This window comes from Phallusia mammillata, chromosome 7 (genome assembly GCF_965637545.1).
Source record: "Phallusia mammillata chromosome 7, kaPhaMamm4.hap1.1, whole genome shotgun sequence".
Lineage (NCBI taxonomy): Eukaryota > Metazoa > Chordata > Ascidiacea > Phlebobranchia > Ascidiidae > Phallusia > Phallusia mammillata.
The window spans coordinates 17,168,903-17,195,392 of NC_137258.1; the positions used below are offsets into that span (position 1 = coordinate 17,168,903).

Genomic DNA, 26,490 nt, shown 5'->3' on the forward strand with positions numbered 1-26,490 from the left:
GTTTATTCATGTCTTGTTGCATAGCTTTGTTTATAAAAACGTTGAATATTTATTTTTAAAACAAATCCAATTTTAACATTAGTAAAAAGCATTAAAAGGTGCACAAAAGCTAAAGTTACAATGCAATAAGTAAGTTCCACTTATTGGATAATTTTATGTTATATATGCTTTGACCAAACACCTTCTGGTACAATAACCGTATTCACTAAATCGTATTTATGCAATAGAATTCGTTTAATATTGTTTTGACCGTACACATTTGTCCACGATAACATTCCATTTTCTAAATGTTGTATAAAATCACCTAGATTGCAACATGTTTTATTATAAAACCTACGTTTGTTGATAATGGAACGTCTAAGAGTTACGTTAATTTAGATAACATGCCTCATCGCCAATGAAAACAAATTTTGTGAACAGTGCACTGGTGACAACTGACATGGCACATTGGTTTTGTGAATGGTAGGTGTATCCAACTCTGGCCTTCAAAGATTATCCCATTTTGCAACATGTCATCGTTTCCTGTGGTAAGCCTTTTTGTGGTGTATAAATATGCTTTAATTCAACTTTAAATGATTAGAAAATTGAACAAACCATGTCATTGTCAGATACAAATTTGGTTGTAATGTTGGTACAGATAAACAGTTAACTCTTGCAAAAGTTTACTGTTCTTTAATAATTCCTCACAAAAAAAGTTAAAATGTATTGTAGGATTATTTCCCGGGCTACTCTAAAATACGCAATCTACGCAATCTACGCAATCTACGCAATCTACGCAATCTACGCAATCTACGCAAACTATACGCAATCTACTAAAATAAATTAACTAAGATCTTGACGGTTAGGGCTATTAGGGTCAGGATGAGGGTTTGTGATACAAATAACTTTATAATTTAATTTCAGATGCCTTTCAGGTCTAATTTTCTCACAAGTGTTAACATGCGGTACCATACAGTGTTTAGTACCACTCTTTTTAGTACCAACACATATTAAGCCCAAACTGGACATCTAAAACTAAATTATAGTGTTATTTTTATTACAAACCCTCACCCAGACCCTAAAAGCCCTAACCGTCAACATTTTTAAAAGTTGCATACGTTTTATAAGTAGATTGCGTACAGATTGCGTAGATTGCGTAGATTGCGTATTTTAGAGGAGCCCTTATTTCCCATCTAAAATATTGGATATCTTTTAAGAGATGAAATGAAAACATCAAGCCAATAAATAATAAGTAAGCTGCAGACAGTGCACCATGTTTTAACCTATATGGTCTCACCGCTTTAGTTTGTTGGGGGTAAAATGCGGAAAAGCCATTCCTTGACCATGTTTTAAGAAAGTTTTAGCTAATTTACTAAATATGAACAATGTTTTTTGGCACAACATAAGACAGTGAGATAGATTATGTTTTTTTTTATGTTGCAGTTTAAAACACCCAAACCACTGCGAGAGGGAAGTCAATTTTCCCCTCAAAGATCTCTGTTTTCTCCACAACGTCCCAAGCCATCTCCCCTAAAAAGTGAAATTTTAATGAGAGATCTTGGTCTTGATGATGATGACACTTTGGCTGGTAATTTACAAAATTTAATGTGGTAATTTACAAATTAGAAAATTTCAAACAAAAATTGCAAATATGAAAAAAATTATCCTTTAAGCTTTATGGTGTGTTACTCATCCAAAGTGTTTCCAACAAGTTATTTAATTATGAAAACCAAAAACAAAATGTTCACATTGTTGTGGAATAGTAGCAAACTGCAAGGTAAATCACACATATTTATGGGTCCCCTTCCCTGAAGGGGACACATATTGTTTTTGTCCGTATTTTTTTTTTCTTTTTTTCTTTTTTTCTTTTTTTCTTTTTTTCTTTTTTTCTTTTTTCTTTTTTCTGTCTAACGCTGGCTTGTGAGACCCGTTTGGTCAAGAAAAAGTGCTTGAAATTTATTGAAATTTGGACATATGTTAGATATTAATCCAAACTTGGTCCACCTGAAGTTTGACCCCAAATTACCCAGCGGTTCACCCACAGGCCCCCGAATGTAAAATTTTTAACGCTGGTTTGTAACGCTTGTTTGGTCAAGAAAAAGTGCTTTAAATTTATTGAAATTTGGACACATGTTAGATATTAATCCAAACTTGGTCCACCTGAAGTTTGACCCCGATTGACCCAGCGGTTCACCCACAGGCCCCCTAAACGTACATTTTTTAACGCTGGTTTGTAACGCTGGTTTGGTAAAGAAAAAGTGCTTCAAATTTATTCAAATTTGGACATATCTTAGTTATCAATCTGAACTTGATTCTCTAGAAGTTTGACCCCGAATGACCCAGCGGTTCACCCACAGGCCCCCGAAACGTAAATGTGTCTAACGCTCGTTTGGTCAAGAAAGACACTGTAGGCAGAAGTACCAAGAAAGTAACTCACTGGTTTACGATAGCGGGAGGGCTCAGCTTGACGTCGGACAGACGTTTTACGAGACGTCGTTTCAGTGATTAGAAATCAGCTGTTGTGCACAGCAATGCTATGTCATTTTATTAAGTTATCACTCACATTTTTGGTTTTGGCGAAGGTTTTACACCTATGACGTGATTTAAACCTAATAACCGTGCTTCGGTTTTGTATATGTCAAGCAAAACTTTGTTAATCGAAGTAAAGATGAAAAAGTTAACTTGACTTTTTTGCCAAATAAATGTTTTTTTAAATGCTCGTTGTCAGGTTGGCCGCCGCATGATCACGGGTTACTTAAGGTCAACTAGTAGGTATTACAAACATAGTTCAGACTTTTCTTTCGTCATAACGTAGCGTTTTTTTGACAATCAATTTAGGAGTCAATACTCATGTATAAATTAGGCTTAACAGTATTGTTGAACACCAAGGACGGCGTGCTATTGAAAACGGTGTCAAAAGTCAAACAGTCGTTTGGCGTGTGCACACTGAGAGGTTACTACAGGTCAATGGTACTCGTTTTGCGAAACAAAGTTAAATGAAAAACAATTTGTTATGTACACACTTGTAGCAAATTGCTTTTTAATTTAAAGTGTCTGTAACACAACTGTTACAGCTTTCTAAAAAAAATGTGTTGAAAATCCGACCTTGGACGACAATATCTGGGTCAAAGCAAGAGATTAAATTAAAGTATTTGTTACGTTTTTTAATGTTTTTGTAATTATATGACAATAAGAGTGCAAAAAGAATACGAACAATTTTTTTTGTTGGGTTAATGCTTTCTAAAAATTTGTCCTTAAGAATCTAAAAATCACCGCAACATTTGTTTACTGTAAATCTGCACAAACGCGCGTGTGGGGACCCATTTGTTTTTGTTTACAAAAACAATCATATGTGTAGATCAAATGATGTGTATAGTAAATTGATAAATATCGTATAGAATATATAAAATGGAAGTATATCAGAAAGCCACTCTTCTAGTTTTAAGGTACCTTTATCTTTCGCAGACATCTCAACCCCAAGTGACACAGACTCAGAATCTGATGAAACACAACCAAGCGAAATTGAATTTCGTATTCTGCAGAAGGAGCTCGACACATGTTCTAAACAAAAGGACGAATTAAAGCACACAAACATGGTAACATTACAACCTGTGGAGTACACCGAAAGACTCTTTTACAACAATAATGCTGTGTATTTTTTAAGGGTTTGCAAAAAGAGTTGCAGCATTTACAAACCAGGCTGAAACGAGAAGAAACTTCAAAGAGGACCAGAACCAAAATTATGCAGAAAGCACACAAAGAGTCATTGAGAGACAAACACAATTTAATCTTGGACTTGCAGGTATAGTTGAATAAAAGTGTAAGTATTGAATTTCGTTAAATGATTCCAATGTGATCCTAAACTTCCAGATGAAATTTTAAAAAAGTAGGTATTTATATAATTAAGGCGCAAAACATCCGTTGGTGACAAAAAAGTTTACCTGCAAATTTGTATGCTGCATTTAGTTATAAATTTGTATGTTTTCTGTTCAAGGATTTGATTGAAGAAGGTGGTGACCACAGCAGCTTAAAACTTGTGTCCAGCATCGAAAAACTGCATGACGAAAAAGCAGATTTGCAAAACAAGTTGATTGAAATGCAGGAGGAGCATGTTAATAAACTCAATGAGGTGAAAGTTGATTGATATAATTATGCTAAACCTGTTTTGACAACTAGTAAAACTTTGCATTTTTACATTTAGTTGGAGGATCAAATGCAAGATGGTGGAACAAAACATCAAAATCTTAATGATTCAATTGTAAGTATTTTTTTTTATATCACATGACAAAAATAAACATGAAAACTATTCATATTTATCATCTGTTATTTTTTTCCAAATAAATGTTTTTCTGATATTTTCAAATTAGGAGATGCAATCTCTTTTAAAAGAACAAGAGGCCCTTAAAGACACCCTTGACAAAAACCAAAGGTACATTTTTCAAGTTCATAGATTTATGCTTTGGTTTGATGTGTGCTGAAGAATGATTAAATTCCTTTTTATGCATTGTGTTGTGTTTCTGTGAGAATAATTATTCCTGTGTGCTGAAGGAAGATTAAATTCCTTTTTATGCATTGTGTTGTGTTTCCGTGTTGAGAATAAGGTAATTGATAAGTATGATGTAACAAAACTTTAACAGACACAAATCAGCATGTTCTTAAAGTCATTTAAACAATATTACCACAAAATCTAATTTTGTAAATAACTTGAAAAATTGATCTGATTGAAAAAAACCATAATGATTTTTGAAATCAGTGCCTCAAAATTAGTCAAAATCAGTTTTAACCTTTAAGACACCAAAAATTGTGTTGCCCAGTGAAATTTGTCAATAACACATCTTTACTATACTGTAATAAAATTTCAAATTTTCATAGCGAATCTTTTGTTGTTTTTTAATGCTGTTCAAGTTTACCTGTCTGCTTGTAAACGATTTTGATTTGTGTACTGTATTCTTTACTATACTGTTTCTGTTTGCTTTTTTCCACTACTTTGTTTCATTACTGATGACCCTGTTTTCCATTAATGCGTTTCGTCTTGTTGCATAACGACACGACAAAGGGCAATTTTCAGTTTTCGGACTGTCGCCTGATTGTCGAAAAATACCCCCCCCAAAAAAAAAAATTACAATTTTCATAGTTTAAACTTAATAATTGACACATGGAAATAGCCAGTAAGTTATTGTGTCACACTTCATGGATAAATCAATAAATCATTTTCAGTTTATCTGTTTTTATGTGCAGAAAATACGTGGAAGAAAATCGCAACTTGGAACGGTCGTTACAAGACAAGGAGCAGGAACTGACAAAAATTAAATATGATTATGTTAGTAGGTGTTGTATATTTAAAGAAATATTTATAAACATATCTATGACACACATTAATCAAATTTAGTCAAAGATTTTGTACACTTTATTAGTGGATCTTAAAATATCATTAGTTAAGAAAATATTCAGCTTTAATGCAAAATCTTGGTAAACTGTATTATTTGTAATTAAAGTTGCACAAATTGTTAATTTAGTATCTTAAAGTGCTGGTGATTAAATGTTAATATATGTAGGAAAGATATAAGAATTCAGATCAAAAGATGCAACAAAATATTCTTGAACTTCAAGAAGAGTTGAGATCAAGCAAACAGTAAGTGAAATGTAAAGTAAAGGGACATATTTGTTTTTTATATATACACTGGATTGCACAGAACTCACCATGCAAAGGAAAAGGAATCTTCGTACATGTTGAAAAAGCAAAAGGAAGAACTCAAGCTCCTTGCACAAGAAAAAGAAAGGGTACTGTTTAACTTATTGTTCACAATCCTAATGTTGCTATTTTGAAGACTGCGTTTTGCTTTCAGACAAATCAAAGTTTGCATTTCTTAGAACAATAAGAAATAAATAGTTTTTTATGTATTAGATTTTTCAAGTATAACTACAAGTTAATTAATTCTAAAACTAATATTCCACTCCAAATTTGTAATAAAAAATTAATTTACAAAAATTATATTTTTTCACATAAAAAACTAGTGACTTTTGTGGAAATACATTTTAAAATATGTATCTTTATTGGCTCTATCAGCTAAGAAGGTTCCTCGCCCCTCTTTTAAACCTATCTCACCTGTAATGAAAAAAAAATGTGGCCTAAATTTAAAGATAATAGTTTAGACATGCAAATACATCTTTGTGTTGATTGCTGTTAATATGACTTATCTGCTTAATTTTCTTTTCAGTTGAAAATTGCCAAAGAAACTGTTGAAGCTAAGATGTTGTCGAAACTTTCTAACCAGGAGTCAACTTCCAATGAAATATCGAACAAACTTGCAGCTGAAAATCAAAATCTTAATCATGAGATTGAAAGGTATTTTAGTTTAATACAAACCATAACTTAATGTACAGTTTTGCCAATTCAAATCATGTCATATTTAAGCCAACTTGTTACTTAGTTAAATCATGAACAAAACAATTGTGTAATTTTCTTCAATTTCAATTGCTTTTTTTCTAACATTTAGGTTAAACCGAAAAACAATGACACTTGAAAGTCAAGTTGAACGTCTCCAAGACTTCGAGAATGAATGCCTGAAATTAAGTCGCCGTAATGATGAACTGCTGGAGAATGTGAGGAAGCTGGAAAACAGCCAGGAAAAGCATAAAACAATATCCAAAGAAAAGATAGCTGCCATTGAGCTTGAGCTTGAGGAGTCGAGGTCTTCATTGGCACGACAGAGAAAGGAAGCACAAGAGAATTATGAGGATTTAAAGAAGACTTGTAGAGTCAATGAAGAGGAGTTAAAGCAGGAGCTTAGGGATGCAGAGGCTGCACAGAAAAGATTGGAGGAAAAGTCTGAAGAGGACTTAAAACGGTATTCGAGTTTTGGTCATCATTTTAACCTATTATTTATGATTTATAATGTGTAAAAGAGGAATCTATTTTAAGCCTTCAGACTAAACTATGTGTAAAGTTTGTTTTTTGTATTTAAGTTTTCGCTAAAACTGAGTTTCAGTGTCCAATATCACCAGTCAAGAAATTACAGTTATTTTTTAACATTTTTTGCAGGTTAAACGAAAAACTCAGCAAGTCTAATGATAAGGTTAAAGGACTGAAAAGTGAAATTGTTATACTTAACTCCAAAGTTTCTGAAAGGGACGCACAGGTATTGAAATTTTACCACAAACTGTGTTTATGACCAGCACGTTTTGCACAAATAAAACTTTGTTTTGAAGATTGAAGAATTATCGGAAAAATCTCAGAAACTCACCAAACAACTTGAGGAGACAAACAATAAGCTGCAAGAAACACAATCCAATTTTACAGCTGAGCAGAAAAAAGTAGCAGAACTAAATGACCAGTTGGATGGAGCTCATGTGGAAAAGGAAAATTATGAAAGACGGGTAAGGTGTTGCGATACACGAGAGTGCAAGTGGCCTCTTTTGCTTATTTTGAAAAAATAAGTTGTTAGTCCACATAAAAGTACAGTACATTACTCTATGTTTTTGGAAAAAAACTTCCAATTAAAAAATAATGTAAAATGGGCAATAGAGTAAAAAAAATCATGGACCTATCCACTGCTTAGGTCAGTGGTTCTCAAACTTTTTTGACCGCGACCCAAATCTGAGTTTTATGAACATCTCACGACCCAAGCCTCAAACATCAAAAAATGTATTAACGAGATGGACGGCAATTTCGAGGCCACGTCGTCTCCGCATAGGAGTCTGCCCATGTCAAAATGGCTGCAGACTTAATCGATTCGTTCGACAACACTGCATAACACAACACACATTGTGGCTTTGCAGCACTATGATCATTGATAGAAGTGAATACCAATTCTAAAAATGTTTCAATCGCCATGTGCAGTAAAGTAAAGTTGGAAGCCTATTGTCGTCTTTATGTGGTAACAGTTGGTTCTGTTTAATGTACAACGTGGTCGAGTGAGGTGACTTTACTACTACATTGAGAAAATTCGTTTGTGTTTACTTAATGCAGTAATTGTTCGTTTGGTCAGCATTGAATCAGCATAGCGCGACCCATTTTTTGACCCTGCGCGACCCATGTTTGGGTCGCGACCCATACTTTGAGAACCACTGGCTTAGGTCAATTTACAGAGCAAATTGAATTCAAATGTGGATGTATTTTTTTCGTTTCTAGTTGGCTCTTCTCAGTGGAAAATCGACTAGTGCCTTGGCTGAGAAGGAAAAAGAATCAGGAGAACTCAGAATGGAAGTAAATAAAATGCAACATGTTCTGCAAGCAGAGAAGAGGAAGAATAATGACCTCAACCTGAAGAATAAGGAGATGCAAAGAAAGGCAAGTTGAAAAAAACAACAATTTGAGCCAATTCAGTAAATAATTGTGACAAAATTTTAAAACTGTTTCCTTTTTTATTTCATTTAAGTTTATAATTTGACATGAATTTTGTATTCTAGTTTTCAGAGCTTGAAATCAAACTGTCAGAGGAACAAAATGCTCACCAAAAAGCAATTGAATCCACTAAAGAATCTCACAAACATGCTATATTAAAATTCAAAGCTACCACTGCTATCACCAGCCAGGAACTGAAAGACAAAACTGCAACACTCCAAAAGTCAATCAGGTAATCCCTAGTCTAAAGAAATACACTTCAACTTAGTATTTGCTGAAGTAAAGCAGTTGAATTGTATAATGTTTTGTAAATAATTTATTGAGTTGTATAATGTAAGTGATTCGTGCTGCAGATGCCTGCAATATTGTATAATGTACTCTCTTTTGTTCATTGAAATAAATCAATTTTAAATCATTTCTGTCATTATTTGTTGTTTGACTGGTATCTGCTTGTGTCATCACACCAAGAAATACAACATCATTATCAAACTTGGTCAATTTATTAAGCAAACATTTTGACAAATACAATTGTCACTATTAAACTTATATACTAACTTTTCCATTGTGTGGTGGGCAAATTGCTCCATTAATCATTTATTCACTTCATTGGTCATTTATTTTTGTTTAGATTGATCACAACTGCACTGAAGCAGATGTCACATGACAATGCATTATTGAGAAAAGAAGCTCTTAAGTTTCCTGAAATGATCAAACAAGCAGCAAAACTTGCAGGAAAACAGGTAGTTTTGCAGTTAGGTACCACAAAATCACTCTAACTGTTTATGTATGAAGAAAAGAAATATCATTTTTTTTTCTTGATCACACCAAACAACTTTTCTTTGACGAATTCTTGCCAGAATTTGTCTTGTAACATATTGAGTATGGTTTTACCTTACAGCAATTCTTAAAACCTGTACAATAATATGAATTCAATATTTATAGCAAATCACTTTTTAGGTTTGTGTCTAGTTTTCCTTAGCCAGGTTATAAATACCACTAATTTGCAGATGTTTAACAAATTTCCCCTAATATGCTCTTGTTTAAGATTTCTGAAGCAGTCACAGAAATGAATGAAAACAGCAAAGATCTTGTGAGAAAATACAGAAAGGAAATGAAACTGAGGAAGAAGTACCACAACGAGTTGGTGGAATTGAGAGGTTGGTTATCATATCCACTTGAATACAGTATCAGTGGCAGAACTGAATTACAACAACCATCGAGTTTTTTTTCAATTCGTTTTAGTCCAGGGGTCTCCAACTCAACGGTTGTCCCGGGCCAATTTTCAAATTTTCTGAGGGCCGCGGGCCACATGCAGTCTTGTATGTCAAAATGTTCTAGTTCATGGTCCCTTAGTGGCTAACGGCGTTATTTTCGTTGACCTTCAAGAGCTCATGCCTTTACATTGTTTACAATCTGTTCATCAATGCTTTTTTATTTCATAAAAATCAACAAAGAAAGCAATTGTTTGCGCATATTTCCCTATCTTAGTTTTGTCTGTGATGTCACAACCCGCTCTTATGATCCTTGATATGCGTAACCAATTGATAATATTTAGGTAAAATAAATAAATAAATTTGGAAGTTTAAATTATTTTTAGCAGCTTAAGCTGTTTAATTGGTTTTAGCATTGAATTCATCGTGGACCGCGGAAAATTACGAAACGTCTGTTATGTAAATGAAATGGTTTGAAAACCACTGGCCTATAGGCATCTGAAAAAGTCAATGCGGCCAACATAAGTGTCAACAAAATGTTGGTTGGCTTTCATGAACCTAAAAGTTCCATATCCCTAAGCTAAACAAATATAGTGGACACAAAAAACTCAACGGATTTTATCTTTACGCTTTGATGAGCAGAATAAGGTTACATTATTTCATAACAACAATAATAATATATCACAAAGGTTAAATTTGGTCTTTTTAACTTAGTGATATATGATTTTGAATTGTGAAATACTTGAAGGGTGAATAAAACAAACACATCCTTTAAATTTTACGAGATATTAATTTATTTTTTCATTTGCTGATATCTCCGCGGGCCACGGAAAATTGCCTGGCGGGCCACATGTGGCCCGCGGGCTGCGTGTTGGCGACCCCTGTTTTAGTCAGTGCCTCCTAAGCCCCCTGATAGGTTATAAATGTTGTTGACCACACAATAGGTTTGAAAGGTCCATACAAACATAGAGGCCAATGCGAAAATCGTCCTGAACCACGTGTACACCCAAAACAGAATATGTGTTACCAATAAACTGTGGCATATTAAAACAGTGATAAACCATTAGCTCCAGAATAAATCTTTGAAACAAATTATAATTTCTATTTTGTGGAAAAAAGCAGGGGACAGCAAATAGTGGACCGTTGCCCCATAGGTTGATGTGAGTACTATTACAGTATCACAGAGGTTAAAGCACCTTTGTTGCAAAAAATTAAATCAACGTCTTGGCCCAAAATAATAAGAGCAAATGGACATTCGTTTTTATCATTTTAACCGGTTCTTGTCTCGAAACGGTTTTTGCCCCTTGAAATAAATGACTTTTTGCGTAGGCAACATACGAGTCTTTGTACGTGCTCGTCCTCGCATTAGTGAGGATGGCCCAAGTGCCAAGATGATGCTCACCTATGACGTAAACGATGACGCAGTTGTGACGGTGAACAACACCCAGAGAGGACGTTTGCAAACTTTTGAACTAGATCGTGTTTTCGCTGACGATTCCTCGCAAGAAGAGGTAACAAATACTGTCTCAAATATTTTGACAGCTGATTTTTCGAATTATGATTAATAGAATTGCTTGAAAAGTTCTAAAATTGATAGTTAAACTGTAACTGATGTGACCTTTTATATGACTGATGATGGCATGAGCATTTGCCGAAACGTTTGTACAATAGAGCATGTCGCTTTTACGTCTATTTGGGCCGTTATTTTCATCAATAAACTTATGAACAGATTCGTGTATAGTGTTCTAATTAAACTGTATTTTATAAAAAAAACACTCAATTTGGAATTTTTACCACAATTGTATGATTTAATAATATACGTTTTCCCTATTTAACGGGGAAGTAGAATAACGCAAATTACAATTGCCAGTTATGTAAGTAAATGTAATGACTATACAGTTTCAAATTTTACATGCGATTTATTGTCTTGTTGCTGCAGGTTTACAAGGAGGTACAAGCGTTGGTGACGTCATGCATGGATGGTTACCACGTGTGCATATTCGCATATGGGCAAACCGGGTCGGGAAAGACATACACCATGGAGGTAAGAAAAATGTCAGTAAAAAATGTATTGAGCGCGAGTCTTTGGGCCTCAATGCACAGTCGATAGGAAGTATGGAAAGGCAAAAATAAGTGCAGTGATGAGGGGTTCAGAAACTTTATTAAATTTGGAACCATTGAACATTACATTGTATGATTATTTAGAGTAAATGATATACGTTATACTTTGTGAAGCTAATAGTAATATTGCCAGTCAGTTAGTAAAACTATTGTTTATGATCATTCCACTTCAAAGTCCCTGCCCTGCATTCCAATAAAAACTGATTGGAAACAAATACTTTCCTAGGGGAAATGATTGCCTAAAATCATAAAAAGCGATTTTGTCCGTTTTCTGCGGTAAATGTTATGAGAAATAGCTGCACGACAATACATACTTTCATCCAACTGTTTTTTTGCGATTCAAATTCGAGTACATTATTTAATTAGTATGATATGAAACGTCAAGTGTACTTGTAGGGTACTGCGGCCAAGCCAGGAATCAACCAACGGGCCCTTGCCGATCTTTTTGCCATCATTGAAGATCGAAGTGCCGATTGGTCATATACTATTGCTGTGTCCCTGGTGGAAATTTATAACGAAGCTCTAAGGTAAGTGAGTCTCAATGGCCAGTCTTAAAGCTTGCACATTCAGTGATGCTAATTTTAGTTTCTCCAGACAACACAGAAGTGCGTATAGCTACATCGACATTTTGTTTTTTTCCAATTTATATTACAACATTGAATAAATAAGTTTTACCGTCCTAATATTAATTAATGAAACATCAAGGGACTATTGTTGAGTGACCAATATGGAAACAAATATTAAACAAGTTTTATTCTGTGTTTTGTCTTTTAAGTTATACTGTCGATTTGTAGTTAACTTGTTGGCGTTTAATTTGGTCTCTGTTTTACAGGGACCTGCTTTCTTCGGCCAGCCAACAGAAGCTAGACATTAAGATGAACGTCGACGGCAGTTTGTTTGTTCAGGGCCTGACAAGTCGGCAAGTGAATAATCTCGATGACGTCAACAAGGTAAGGGGAACCACCGCACGTTGATTTCATTTTGTGAATGAACGGCAACAATACCGCTAAATGTCTGGACAAATATTTTACAGTAATACGTCAACAATTGAAAACAAATACCAATAGTAAAGCTTGCGTTTAAATGTTTAATCCGAGGCCCCTTAGATGGGAATAAAATGTAATGGTAACGTTTAAAACCTATTTGAATAATTCTTAATTTCATCACACAAATGTACAGGAATTGTTCACCACGCTGTGTGATTTTAAAGGTATTTGAGACTGGGAAATTGAACCGGGCCACGGCATCGACGAACATGAACGAACACAGCTCGAGATCTCACGCCGTTCTCATGGTAACCGTGAGTGGAGTGAACAAAACCACAGGAGTCGAATCATTCGGTAAAAAATAGTAAACACTTTTTTTGTCAAACGCTGTGAACCTTATGTTAATTCTGTGGTATCACACAAATGATTTTGTAATCAAAACCTAAATTCACTCTAACAAAAATTTAGAGAATGTTCTAAAGTTAGTGGTTGTTCACTTCTAGAACAGTGGTTCGCAACCTTTACTTTGCGACCCCCTTTAGAGGTTTTCCAACACTGCAGCCCTTTTACAAACACATAAATGAAGTTTTGCTGCCACAATGTGACCATCACAGACCTACTATCAAATGTCGATGTACAGGGTTTTTTTAAGGTTTGGTTTGGGTGACCGCTAAGTAGTTTTAAGAGACCGCAAGTGTTTCATTTAAATACCAAAAAATAGCCATATTTGCAAAAAATAGCCATAAGTCCAAATTTTGAGACGGTCCCCCAAAACACCTTAAAAAAATACTTTCGATGTAAGTTCGTGCTTTTTGTCAAGAAAAGTCAAACACCAAATTCATAGAAATATTTAATCGCAAATGCTGTTGTGTCTATTCTAAATCTAACCGTCGTGTAAAATCTTCCTGAGGTTGCGTTGCGTCTTCCTTAAAAGTGCTTGGCGACCCCCAGGTTGAGAAACACTGAACTAGAGTAAACTTCTCATAGATTTAATCTCTTTTGTGTATTGGGTATTTCGGAAACCTTAAAACTACCGTTTGATGCGTTCATAAATAAAAATACAATAGTTTACAGGGCTTCGACATTTAAATTGCATTAAACATTACCAATAAAACTGAAAAAAGTCTCAATGTATTTAAATAAAAACACAAAATTGGGCACAAAAAAATAATAAATTGACAACATTTGCCATTTAAGTTCTTTTCCCTGCATACAAACACCTGTTGGTTTTACATACATGACCCTGCCGTGTTGTATGCAATTATCATGTTAGCGCCTTTATTTGTTTGCTGCCAAAATACCATTAGGGCCATCACGGCCATGATTTAGATTTTATCGAAACTGCAAGCGTTTTTGGTACTGCATCAACCACAATGTAACGCCTCTGATAACGTCGAGATTTTCTTGTCTTTTCAAAGTTGCATACGATTACGGAAACTCATTGGGTCGACGGATTTGCATGCAGACGCATCTTAAAAATAATCGCAAAAAATGCCATTAAAACTGACCCGTTTCCGACAGTGCTTAAACTGACGATCACTGTTTGAGCAGTTTAAACTGTGGTAAAAGTAAACGCCGTTCCAGTAAAAGAATGCTGCGGGTAAAGCGTTGCACTAAGAGTTTCAACCCAAATGTCTTGCAAGTATTGACTATCTTATTAATTGACCAAACAAATCTTTTACTAATCATTACATTGATTGACAACATTGTCTTGTTGTTGTTTAAATCATTGTTATTTTTATTTCTGTAAAATAATAGGTATCCGCCCTTTAAGCTTTTGTGACACCGACAAATACCGGGTCGTTGTGGAAATTTTGTCAACTTTTATTACTAAGTAAACCAAACTTGAGTCGTTTATGTTGATCTGTATTTTAAATGATTAAACCGTAGATTTTAATAATAAAGTGGTGGGGCCGCTATGTCCAAATGCTTTATGTGCACAAGAAACAGTCCACAAAAAGATTTAAAACACGTTAGTCGGTCAAGTTACGAACTTTTCATTCAGTATGTTTCACCTCAGATAAATTGGAGGCTGCAGGGACTTAAATGCATACATTGCTTATCTTACATAGCCCATGGCAAAGTATACTCCAACGCTAAACACCGAAACCGCTTAAATGCAAATGAAGTTAAATACAACAAATTGGCAATTTTTCCTTGCACGCAGGTAAACTGAACTTAATTGACCTGGCCGGATCTGAGAGGGTTTCAAAGAGCGGAGCTTCGGGCGACCGATTGAAGGAAGCGCAGAACATCAACAAAAGCTTGTCGTCGCTCGGTGACGTCATCCACGCGTTGCGTAACAAACAGTCCCATGTGCCTTTTCGGAATTCGAAGCTGACGTACCTATTGCAAGATTCGTTAAGTGAGTATTTCCAGTTATTAGTATGCGACAAGTTATGTTCACGAAGCCCTTATTAATGCTCGTCAGACTTAAAACAAACAAGGAGTTTTTTTCCTAAAATAATTGCACATCAATATAGCATAATAATAAATATGCTCAGCAGTCTGCGACCCGTTTTGATTTGTAAAAAGGTGTTAAAGGTAAAAAACATTCAGTACAACGTGTCTCGCTGTCTACGTCTCCTTGTACACAAAAATAATCATCCAAGATTTATGAAAAACAAAAATGTATGGCTCGTTTGTCCCCTCTACGATATTGGCACTGCTACAAGCCAAAGGGTCTTGGTTTGATTCAAGCCACATTTTTGCACGTTTTGTTTTTGCTTTACAGGCAAAGACAGCAAGACGTTGATGGTGGTACAAGTTTCACCTGTCGACAAGAACGTCAGTGAAACGATTTGTTCGCTTACATTTGCTCAGAGGGTGCGTCTTGTTGAATTGGGCCAAGCAGCCAAAAAGACCAAATAATCACAACTGCCTTAATGCTTCCTATTATGCTCTGCAAGCAGTATTTAAAGCCACACTGATGAACCGCTAGCCAAACTGCTAAGCTTATTGTTGCATTTAATCCTATGTTAAACAGAAGTGCACTTTTTGTATTTGTTACTACACGCAGTAGACGACCAATCATGTATTCACCTTACATTGTGTGGGATTTTTATGATACACATTCGCTATGCCAATCCGTTTTAAGCCAGCAGTATTTGTATACCATTGGCGCTACACTAGTTTTATACACATTATGTTTTGTGTTTGAACATTACTATTTAACTGTGCCTGTTCCTTATTTTCAAGTGCATTGGAAGCTTTTTCGTTGGTGCTTGTTGCTCGCAGTCCGTCGTTTTTTTTTGGCGTGCGACCTTTTAATGACAATTTTTCGTCGTAACAGAATTAGTAGCCAAAGGTATACAGTAAATTCGGGTATACAGTAAATGCATTTTGTTCAGGTACCACAAATTTGTTTCCTTGATATAAACTGCTTCAATCCGTCTGTTGAAACGCTCCTTGATTTTAGGCGTATTCAAAAAATGTTCCACCGTTCGGTGGCCGAAAACCAGTGGTGGGATTTAGCCGGTTCGTACCGGTTCTATAGAACCGTCTAACGAAATTTTATGAGATCAGGGAACCGGTTACTGTCAATGGAATTTTTGTAACAGAACCGTCTACGAAATTTTATGAGATCAGGGAACCGGTTACTGTCAATGGAATTGTTGTAACAGAACCAGCTGAAGAATATGACTTTTGTGATAGAACCGGCTTACAAAAGAAATGGTGTTCGCAATCTTGGTAGCACCAACATCTGTTCGTTTTGTAAATTTAGTTGGGCAGTGCGCAGTTTAGTTATACAATACATCGGCGTTTGGAAACGATATAACTGCATTAAAAAATGCAAAGATGAATTGTGGAGTAAAATAGAAATGATAAGAATTTCACATCACTTCTCTTAAACCATGTTGGAGTGGTCATGGGGTGTTTAGTTACACAACAAGCCATAAAGCAACGCAAGATTAACAAGACTTGTATCAGCCTTCCCATCATGAATAAAAATCATACGTGTACAAAAAGGTGATAAAAATAATTTCACTATAACCGCAAGTCATCCATGATCGTCTGCTGTCTTCAAACAGCAGGCCACAGATGATGAGTTGATTAAAGCCAAACCACAACTTTTCTGATTAGATCTTATCTGTAGCAAGCTGATGACTGCTTTTCAACTGATGTTTATTGTTGTGGATTGTTTTATTGTAAATTTTGGCTTTGACAAATTCTTAGTGCGTTGGTAATGTAATCACACATTATATTCCAGCTTCAGAATTCGCATATTTATTGTGGTTTTCTGTGACTTGCTGCATTTGATTCTTAGGTTAAAACATTTCTTGACCAATTACAACTGTCAGAAAGAGTTAAGCTTTTACAGCAAAAAGGCTGACAGATGTAAAGCCTAATAAAAAAGCAAAAGTGTTTATTTATACATGTAGGCACATTTTTCTTTCCTAAAAAATACAAGAGCCAATTTACCTGAAATTTAGGTGTTTCTGACCATGTCTTCAAGATTGCTTTTCTTATTTTGTCCTTACCACATTTAGCCAATTTTATTTAATCATCAGTTCTAGAAGCATATTTATGTCCTGTTTGGTTTGTGACTCATTCATCCACAAATTCTGGATAATAAGCAAGTTATGAATTTATAACTGACAAAAGAAACTCTTACCTTCATGCGTTGTTGACCAGGATTAAAGTAGAAATTCCCCAACTTCAGGTTCAGTGTATTATCATGATTACACACAGAAATGTATTGCTGTCCATCAATCACCCATATTTAATCTGTGGTCAATCAACCAGTATTCCATGTGGTTTTAAAAAGGTTCTGCACAATGCACACAATGTACTTTTGGACAGTAATTGATAATAATTGATGCGTTAGTTTTGGTCATCAGATTCATAAAATGCTAATGTATAAGGCAAGGATAGTAGAATATTTCCACTCTAAAATAGTGACATTTTGATGCTTGGATGATGCATCGCTTCAGTAGGTATACCAATCATGTTGCGTATCTCATATTTCCATTTGTAACAAAACATCAAGAAGTTAGTAGTTACTCAAAGTTGCTTTTAGCTTACAATGAAGGTACCATTTTAATGAAAACAATTTTTATGAAACAATGCGTTAAACCTACGCTGCTTAAATTTTACTTTTTTACGTTCAGTCGGCGCATAATTTTTTTTTCTGTAGTCAGAGAATAGAATTATCAGAGACTCAAAAGTTGATTAGCGCGCCAAATTCATAGATATCGTGGCATAACTTATTTTAAACTGGTAGTTCACACTTCATGCGTTTCTTTCTTAAAAGCTAAAATATCCTGTTTTTACTATATTCTCCAACAAACAAAACAACCTAAATTTGTTTGTGTACATTTTAAGGTTTCTGTGACACCAGCACTGGTTAAAATGTCAAAAAATTTTTGCAAACTCATGCAGACGTAGTTTTCGGCTAAATGTAGTTGTTGCATATAAACCAGTAACATAATAATTACAACAACCACATTTAACAAATAAGTTCATCGAAACACCGATTGATGCAATAACCAAAAATATTTAAAGTGTATCGGATGTTTACTAAAATAATGGTCATGTCATGCAGTGGACATTTACATGCTGACAACAGTTAACTGAACCGGGTAGCTCGTTGACGAAGTACCAAGCAATAAGTCCCCCCAAAAACGAAATACTGCCTGAAGATACAGTGACAAAAAATTGTTTATTTATGGGATTATAAAAACAACTATTTTTATTACGATATTGCACGTAAAAAGAAAATCAACTTAAACTTAAAGTGAAATGCAATAGTATGTTAGGCTTTTGAAAATCCGGCCAGAATCGCTCCAGTGATTGTAAAAGTGTATGCAAATCCCATGATTAGAAAGTTTCTTAATCCCTGCAAAATACACAAAATAAAACAATTTATTTGCAGCTAATATGGAAGAAATGCCTATAAATGTACAAATACAAATTTGCATTTCACAACAAGCATTAATTTTTTAAGCAATAAGAATTATTTTAATCTAAAAATGCTTTACGTATTGGATAACTTAAGCCCAAAGTGTTGTGATTTGTAAAAACATGGCAGTGCCCTTTGGAAAATGCGTAAGTTTGCTGATTAGGTGTAAAACCACATGGAGAAACCATAGGTCCCAAACAACAAACGAAAGTTTAATTAACACAAACAGTCGCAAGTACTTTGTGGTCGGTTATAATGCACTCTCTGCGTCGAAGAAGCAATCTTATCTAAAGTCTTCATCACTCAAGTTGAACCCAAACTGGAGAAACAATTACGATGCATATTCTTTTGGTTTGTGGCAAGTTAATCCAACTAAGAGAGTTATATTGAAATGTCTGTTGTGGCAATGTTCCTGTTGTTTACACACTCGACAATTTAATTTCTGTGCTTTTATTCTATGCCACATTTTTTTTTAAAAGAGCTGCTGTGCCTCCCCAAGCAGAATACAATTTTGGTCATCAGATTCATAAAATGCTAATGTATAAGGCAAGGATATTAGAATATTTCCACTCTAAAATAGTGACATTTTGATGCTTGGATGATGCATCGCTTCAGTAGGTATACCAATCATGTTGCGTATCTCATATTTCCGTTTGTAACAAAACAGCAAGAAGTTAGTAGTTACTCAAAGTTGCTTTTAGCTTACAATGAAGGTACCATTTTAATGAAAACAATGCGTTAAACCTACGCTGATTAAATTTTACTTTTTTACATTCAGTCGGCGCATACATTTTTTTTCTGTAGTCAGAGAATTGATTAGCGCGCCAAATTCATAGATATCGTGACATAACTTATTTTAAACTGGGAGTTCACACTTCATGCGTTTGTTTCTTAAAAGCTAAAATATCCTGTTTTTACTATATTCTCCAACAAACAAAACAACCTAAATTTGTAAGTTCATCGTGTAACAACCAAATAAGTTCATCGAAACACCGATTGATGCAATAACCAAAAATATTTAAAGTGTATCGGATGTTTACTAAAATAATGGTCATGTCATGCAGTGGACATTTGCATGCTGACAACAGTTAACTGAACCGGGTAGCTCGTTGACGAAGTACCAAGCAATATGTCCCCCAAAAAACGAAATACTGCCTGAAGATACAGTGACAAAAAATTGTTTATTTATGGGATTATAAAAACAACTATTTTTATTACGATATTGCACGTAAAAAGAAAATCAACTTAAACTTAAAGTGAAATGCAATAGTATGTTAGGCTTTTGAAAATCCGGCCAGAATCGCTCCAGTGATTGTAAAAGTGTATGCAAATCCCATGATTAGAAAGTTTCTTAATCCCTGCAAAATACACAAAATAAAACAATTTATTTGCAGCTAATATGGAAGAAATGCCTATAAATGTACAAATACAAATTTGCATTTCACAACAAGCATTAATTTTTTAAGCAATAAGAATTATTTTAATCTAAAAATGCTTTACGTATTGGATAACTTAAGCCCAAAGTGTTGTGATTTGTAAAAACATGGCAGTGCCCTTTGGAAAATGCGTAAGTTTGCTGATTAGGTGTAAAACCACATGGAGAAACCATAGGTCCCAAACAACAAATGAAAGTTTAATTAACACAAACAGTCGCAAGTACTTTGTGGTCGGTTTTAATGCACTTTCCGCGTTGAAGAAGCAATCTTATCTAAAGTCTGCATCACTAAAGTTGAACCCAAATTCGATAAACAATTACGATGCATATTCTTTTGGTTTGTGGTAAGCTAATCCAACTAAGAGAGTTATATTGAATTGTTTGTTGTGGCAATGTTCCTGTTGTTTTCACACTCGTGTTTTCACAAATTTTATGTTCAGAATCTGCCAACTATTTTTGTCTTACATTAAAATCAAGTATCAGAATAATTTTTGTGATAATAAAATGTGATATTATCTTTGGCCACAGCATACCGGATCAGAAAGACGAGTTAAACTTAAACAGTCGAACACCGCCATATGCAAGTCTGTGTTTATATGAAGAGCAATGTGATAGTTAGTCGGCATCCCAATAATAAACATACAGTTTATGTAAAATGCTTTTATCGTAGGTAAATCAATAAAATATTTTGACATATGTTTAAAATTGAAATTGGTCAAAAAGAAGGTATATTTCAACACCATTACACAATGTATCATTTCCAAATTTTGTTTATCTGTAAACAACAGAATTAATGTTTACCTTGACTTCTCTGAAGACTATGACACCCCACAAAGAAGCCACTATCCCTGGACCAGTGGTGACAATAGGAAAACTGACTGCCTCACTAAGGTAATTGTTTGCTACAAACCATCCAATGTCTGCAATCGCCCACATCGCTCCAGACACTATGCCAGGCAATACTATGGAGGGATACAACTAAAAACATAAAAAACAAATGTACAAACATGGATCACTTTGGGGTCCTAAGTGCAACAGTATTTGTAAAACTTGTTAAGTGTGTTTGGAAAAGGTAGTTTAGTAGATTTAATTTAGACAACCCAACACTGGTGATTGAAACCAGTCCATAAATTACAAGCACAAATCAAGTACAACAAGAACCTCCATTTTAACATTGAGCATTGGTAGTGTTCACTTACCTGGGGCTTATTCTTTTTGATGATGGAATAAATAACGAGGTAGACTGTGCTAGTTGTAAAAATACCACAGAAATGTGCAAAGACGTAGTCAATGTCTAAAATACATATGTGTGTGATATTATTTACCCAAACAAAGAACACTTTTGTTTAGGTTAATAGTAATGAGAATTGCCAGAAGAAAAGAAGAAAATGCAATCATTTTATCAAATGGACATTTGCTTGTGAAAGCATGTTTGGTGATAAGAATGATAACAAATCATTTGAAGTTTACATGTAATGTAAGAATTCAATTTGTTTGGCTGTTCTCTTTATCATGAAGTTACTTCTGAACCCACGATTGTTTACACTTGAACATATTGGGATCATTTCCTACACTTCCACCCAGGGAGGAAGTAAGTTAATGTAAGTTCCCAATTCAGATTAATTCTACCTGTTTGAGATGCTCCGTGATAATTGTTTTTGATATATATCACTGGAGTGAAACTGAGTCCATATAAGGTACCAGAGAAGACTGATAGTACACACCCACTGTAAAATAACAAATAAAATATTTCAGATAAAGTAAAAAATACAAAATTGTACAATTATGTGTTGAGGAAGATGGTTGCAATCACATTTTTATGAATATGTTCACTGCTTTTGTTTGTATAAACACACAGGTTGGTTTCATAGAAAGACCAGCTGCATAATAACAGATTGAATATTTTGTAAACGACGTTCTTTTCTGACATCCTGCTATTAAGCCTTCTAAGGGCAGCACAAGATTACAAACAAAATTTGGGGCAGCTAACACTACACAAATACACAACAATCAACTTTACATGACTCGTCTTTGAAGAGTAGATAACCGATCCACCCACGACAATTCTAACACTTCTGCTTCTTCTTCCACTGATTCATCATCTTCATTCTATTTTCAACATTTAAATTATTACAAACATTTTCTTTTCAACAATGTTTTTTTAGGCAACCACACATTGTATGGGACAAATGATTTGGCTTCTTAGTAAATAATGACAATGTTAGGAAAAGTTTCTTTTTTGTGATTCAACAAAAATGAAAAAACAAACAAATCAGATTTAACCCTGGTTAATTTATACTTTTAAAACAACTGTAGAGATGTAAGGGTCGGCTTGCATTTTGTGTTGGCTAATGTTGGCAAGTTTCTGTTACAACAATATTTACAACCCTTGTTAATCTAGTATGAATACAATACCTCATGTATGACTCTTGTGTAAATGTACCGATCTTCATAAAGTTTTTGAAGGGGTTGCCTTGGTTCACTTTTAACCAACATAAAACCAAATCCCCTGCAAGAAGACACAGAATTTCACTTACTTGAATTACAGGTTGGGCATCTTCTTCTTTCACAAGCAGAACTGACGATGTCTGTGTGTTGCTAACATCTGATTTTACAAACACCCAACATACAGCACTGCATAAATCAATGCAAAATTAAACTTAGTGCAAACAAAAACTTATTTTTAACTGAAGGCTAAAAACTTAAATATAATTATTCTTAATTCTTAAACATATTAAATGCAGACAAAAACCTGCAGATTTCAGTATGTTTAAACAAGTCAGTCAATATCCTTAAAAAAGTGCAATTCATGTTCACAACTGTGCAATTAACAGATAAAAAGCAGTATGTTGCATTTTTTTGTTTCATATATCCTTCAGATTTATGCAGTGAACAATTGTCGTTTTGATTTTGTTATTTATAATGCACATGCTTAAGCCTGTGCCTTGTCATATAGGAATGCTTGGGGAGACCAGCTGATTTGGTACATGTCTTTAATAGGCCTGGCATACTATGATTTACACATGCATAAGTACGCATTTTAAAATAATGCAGAAAAACATCATTGCAAACATCACTTAAACAAATTTCCTTTTATTGTTGTAAGGATTGTTGCATAATGTTTAAAAAGCAAAAAATCACCATGCAGACATGCATCATCAGGAAAAATTAATTATAAGTCATCTAAAATTATGTTTTGCAAACCATATTAAAATGCTGAATCATCTCAGTTATTGGCATGTGATTCTGCAGTTTGTGTGCTCTCAACAACTGTTTCAGTACATATGCATGATTGCAATTGGACTAAAATGCACACACACACAAGAATGTCATTTGTTACTAATTAACCAACTGGGCTGTATTTACCTTATCATTGCAAAAGCAATTGCCAAATCATTGTATAGCAGGTTATTGGGTGTTTGAGGATCAAGACCAAACCATCCAAATCTAAAACAGAAAGGAATGGTTACATTTCTTATATACCATATGTAAAATTTTGCACAATCTTAATTTGTCAAATGACCTATTTTTTAAACTGTCATGCCCAAGCATTGCCTACATTAACATAATTTCTGTTGCAAACAGAACAATTTTGTGTTACTTTGTATGTTTTTATATTTATGTTCACATGGTCCAATAAAAAACTACATTTCAGATATGGCAAAAAATGTTTCTGTCTAACTACACTACAATACATTCTGCAAAACATACAAGCTTTGGTAAAATGCATTCCATCTAAAACACTTTTAGATCAATATCAATAAATCACCTGCCACTTGCCCATCCCGATAAAAGATTAAATGATCCCCATATCAACATTCCTAACCCAAGACCGATTGTTTTAATAATGGGAACAACACACACATTTCCTGTTGCCCAGAGAAAACCTGCAAAAAGTGTTTTATTAGATCTTAATTGTGCCTCATCTCAACAATAAATACAAACAAATATTTGTGAACAGTTGGGTCTAACAACTATTTTAACAGTAGTCAAAGGTTGATGGACACATAAATCCAGTTAATAACAACTTGAATTTGTCAAGTTTTTTCTTGCAAATGAACTTGAATTGTCAGTAATATTACGCAAATGGACTATATAATACACCAATGGTACACACCTCCAAGCATTGCCAAGGGATAGAAAGTTGGAAAATTCTGAATACAATTTGTGACAAGGCCTGATATCCATATTGCTGTACATAAAACCCATTGAAAGAAAATTCCTGAAAATTAGCAATAAGAAATGTAAGTTTGTATAAGTAAGTATCAAGATATCAGGAGACGTTTGTATTTGTTCAATCTATTGTATATTTCAACTCACCGTCTCCAGTTTCAAACTTCTTTACTGGCACAAAGTTGCTTCCGAACAATAATATTGCAATTACAGCTCCAACATAACCTTGCCAGCTGGAAGCTGCATCTATAATGATTTATTTCAACCTTTATTTACATTTTGTTTACATTTTTTTACCTTTTCGTATTTATTGTCAATTATTGATAAATTTAATCAATTCTTACTTTAGTGTGAATACAATGTAAAATGATGATAAACATGTTGAACACAATTTTAAAGTTTTATCCTACTTCTGTTTACCTGGTTGAGCAGTGGTTTCATTATGAACTTGAGGTGTAGCTGTTGTCCCAAATCTCAACTTGATGGAGTCTAAACCATTTACACAAATGATAGATTTATATAACATCCATCCTAAATCTATCTTTTGGTTCTTTAGATTGCATTTTAACAGTTAAGCATAGATTTTATTTTTACATGCATTAGTTTGGGCGTTAGATAGTGGGCTTTGATCTTATACTTATACCTATAGTTTTTATAAAATATACCAGGACAGCACTGAAGCAAAGTACCATAACAGAAAAAAAAACGCTGCACAATTTACCAATTTTTGCCACAAAAGAAAAATTTGTTCTTGCCACAAAAAATGTTACAAATTTTTAATGAATATGAGCTTGAACTGGAAGCAAGACCGTTGTGAACAGTCAATTTTAAGCGAAAACTAAAAACTTACAAACATTGTGAGAAATTGCAACACAAAAACTTACCTGCACGTGCAGAAGACAACAGACAGGCAACAAACAATAAAACAGCAACTCGTCTTAACATATTGCTCTTCTATTATCGCTTGTTCAAATCGATCTGTCGTTTAAGCAGAAAACAAAACTGCAAAGCACAAACAAATGCAAAGTAATAGCACTGCTACTTCTGTGCTGTGTTGTGTGTTTTCTTGAAATGCAGCCATGCGTAAAGCAAAACTTTTACGAAACCATTGCAGGCACCACACGTACGACGTCACCATTGCGTCAAAAACAACAAAAAACAGGACACAATAAACAAACATAGTTTTTTTTTTATTATTTAAAATACTACAAGAGTAAATACATACCCTATCATTTTTATCACTTATGCAGCTTATTCGGTCATTCGGTCGGTTTTTTGTGCCTATCTATAAGGTGGACATTGCTTTGAAACAATTACATTTACACATTGCGACAAGTCCGTGCGTCAATTAACCACTGGGGGAACAATAATGTGCATACTCCGCGCATTTTGTATTGATTTGTTTTCTGTAAACCCCGCAGCTACCACAAATTTGCCGGGTGAGTGAAACTGTTGAAACCTTTCCGATTTCGTCTGCGGAATTAGGGCATTGGCCCCAGTGATTCCTTCGTCAAACAAAAATTGCGTGATTCGGAGCGTATTTGTTTGTTAAAGTTATTCGAGTGGAAATCGTTCGGCTGCAGAATTAGTCTGTTTTGTTTCAGTAGGGCATATTTGTGGGTTTGGAAGAAGCAGAAATTACAAGACCATTGGAAACTCACAAATCGCATAGTTTTATGGCTTAGTTGGTTCAACTGCCCTAAAGGTCGACAATTAGGCCTACAGGTATACATGATATACAACATATAATTTTTGTTTCATTTCTTTAAAAATGTTTGCCTAGCGTATTTTATTGCTTTTCTAAATGGTTTGCAGGAAAAACACAAATGTCAAATTTTCACAGAAACCTGCTTAAGAGGGTAAAGTAAAAATCGGGCACGGTACTTTATTTGGTGCCAAGAATCATCTTGTGAAAACACACAAACAGAAAATGTGTTCTGGTTTACAGATATGTCACCTATCTTTGCCACGTTTTTTCTTTGCAAGTGACGCCTACCCATTTCTCCTAGCATACATCGCGTTCCGTTTTCATTGCGGAGAAACCACCGCACGTTTCCAGCACAATGAGAAAAGCGTTGATCGCCTGATAAATGCATCGAAAAGGACACTATCAGTCCACCGAGAAGAACTGAATTTCATGGCGACCTAACAGGACTGTGAAAAATTCCGAACCCAAGGTGTCACTCGGCAGAATTGACCTTTGTGCCACAACAGCAGACCTGATCTACTCACAGGCCACTAAAAGATGTTTAGAAGCCTAAGGAGCTTATGCTTCAGGGTCACTGACCTTAAGGACTCGGCACGTAAAGACGTTTGGCTGGCAGAAGCGTTATGGTATG

General features: G+C 34.6%; 2 protein-coding genes across 2 annotated transcripts; one reads left to right on the top strand and one right to left on the bottom strand.

Annotated features, from left to right (window-relative positions):
* The first annotated feature begins 388 nt into the window (after positions 1–388).
* Positions 389–16,035, top strand: LOC145238136 (uncharacterized). Its single transcript, XM_080101210.1, has 25 exons — positions 389–527; positions 1,423–1,567; positions 3,445–3,575; positions 3,644–3,781; positions 3,974–4,108; positions 4,181–4,237; positions 4,347–4,408; positions 5,218–5,299; positions 5,535–5,611; positions 5,673–5,760; positions 6,198–6,325; positions 6,477–6,827; positions 7,022–7,118; positions 7,189–7,356; positions 8,111–8,269; positions 8,389–8,555; positions 8,952–9,063; positions 9,369–9,480; positions 10,864–11,045; positions 11,474–11,578; positions 12,052–12,182; positions 12,488–12,605; positions 12,866–12,995; positions 14,809–15,006; positions 15,376–16,035. The coding sequence occupies exons 1-25, from the start codon at positions 510–512 to the stop codon at positions 15,510–15,512; spliced, it is 3,228 nt and encodes a 1,075-aa protein (XP_079957336.1). The 5' UTR covers positions 389–509; the 3' UTR covers positions 15,513–16,035.
* Positions 16,036–18,284: 2,249 nt separating this feature from the next.
* Positions 18,285–25,210, bottom strand: LOC145238953 (transmembrane protein 144-like). Its single transcript, XM_080102244.1, has 12 exons — positions 25,036–25,210; positions 24,572–24,640; positions 24,299–24,397; positions 24,096–24,200; positions 23,748–23,865; positions 23,345–23,425; positions 22,516–22,612; positions 21,999–22,087; positions 21,608–21,705; positions 21,178–21,272; positions 20,780–20,956; positions 18,285–19,901 (listed from the first exon to the last, which is right to left on the bottom strand). The coding sequence occupies exons 1-12, from the start codon at positions 25,094–25,096 to the stop codon at positions 19,818–19,820; spliced, it is 1,173 nt and encodes a 390-aa protein (XP_079958370.1). The 5' UTR covers positions 25,097–25,210; the 3' UTR covers positions 18,285–19,817.
* Positions 25,211–26,490: the final 1,280 nt, after the last annotated feature.

Excerpts from the sequence above, each read along its gene's own strand:
- LOC145238136 (XM_080101210.1), top strand. Across the intron at positions 9,481-10,863 it reads CGAGTTGGTGGAATTGAGAG|GCAACATACGAGTCTTTGTA; the intron begins GTTGGTTATCAT and ends CTTTTTGCGTAG. Across the intron at positions 12,183-12,487 it reads ATTTATAACGAAGCTCTAAG|GGACCTGCTTTCTTCGGCCA; the intron begins GTAAGTGAGTCT and ends TCTGTTTTACAG.
- LOC145238953 (XM_080102244.1), bottom strand. The coding sequence starts at position 25,096 with ATGTTAAGACGAGTTGCTGTTTTATTGTTTGTTGCCTGTCTGTTGTCT. Across the intron at positions 24,641-25,035 it reads GTTGTCTTCTGCACGTGCAG|ACTCCATCAAGTTGAGATTT; the intron begins GTAAGTTTTTGT and ends TAAATGGTTTAG. Across the intron at positions 24,201-24,298 it reads GAAGTTTGAAACTGGAGACG|GAATTTTCTTTCAATGGGTT; the intron begins GTGAGTTGAAAT and ends GCTAATTTTCAG.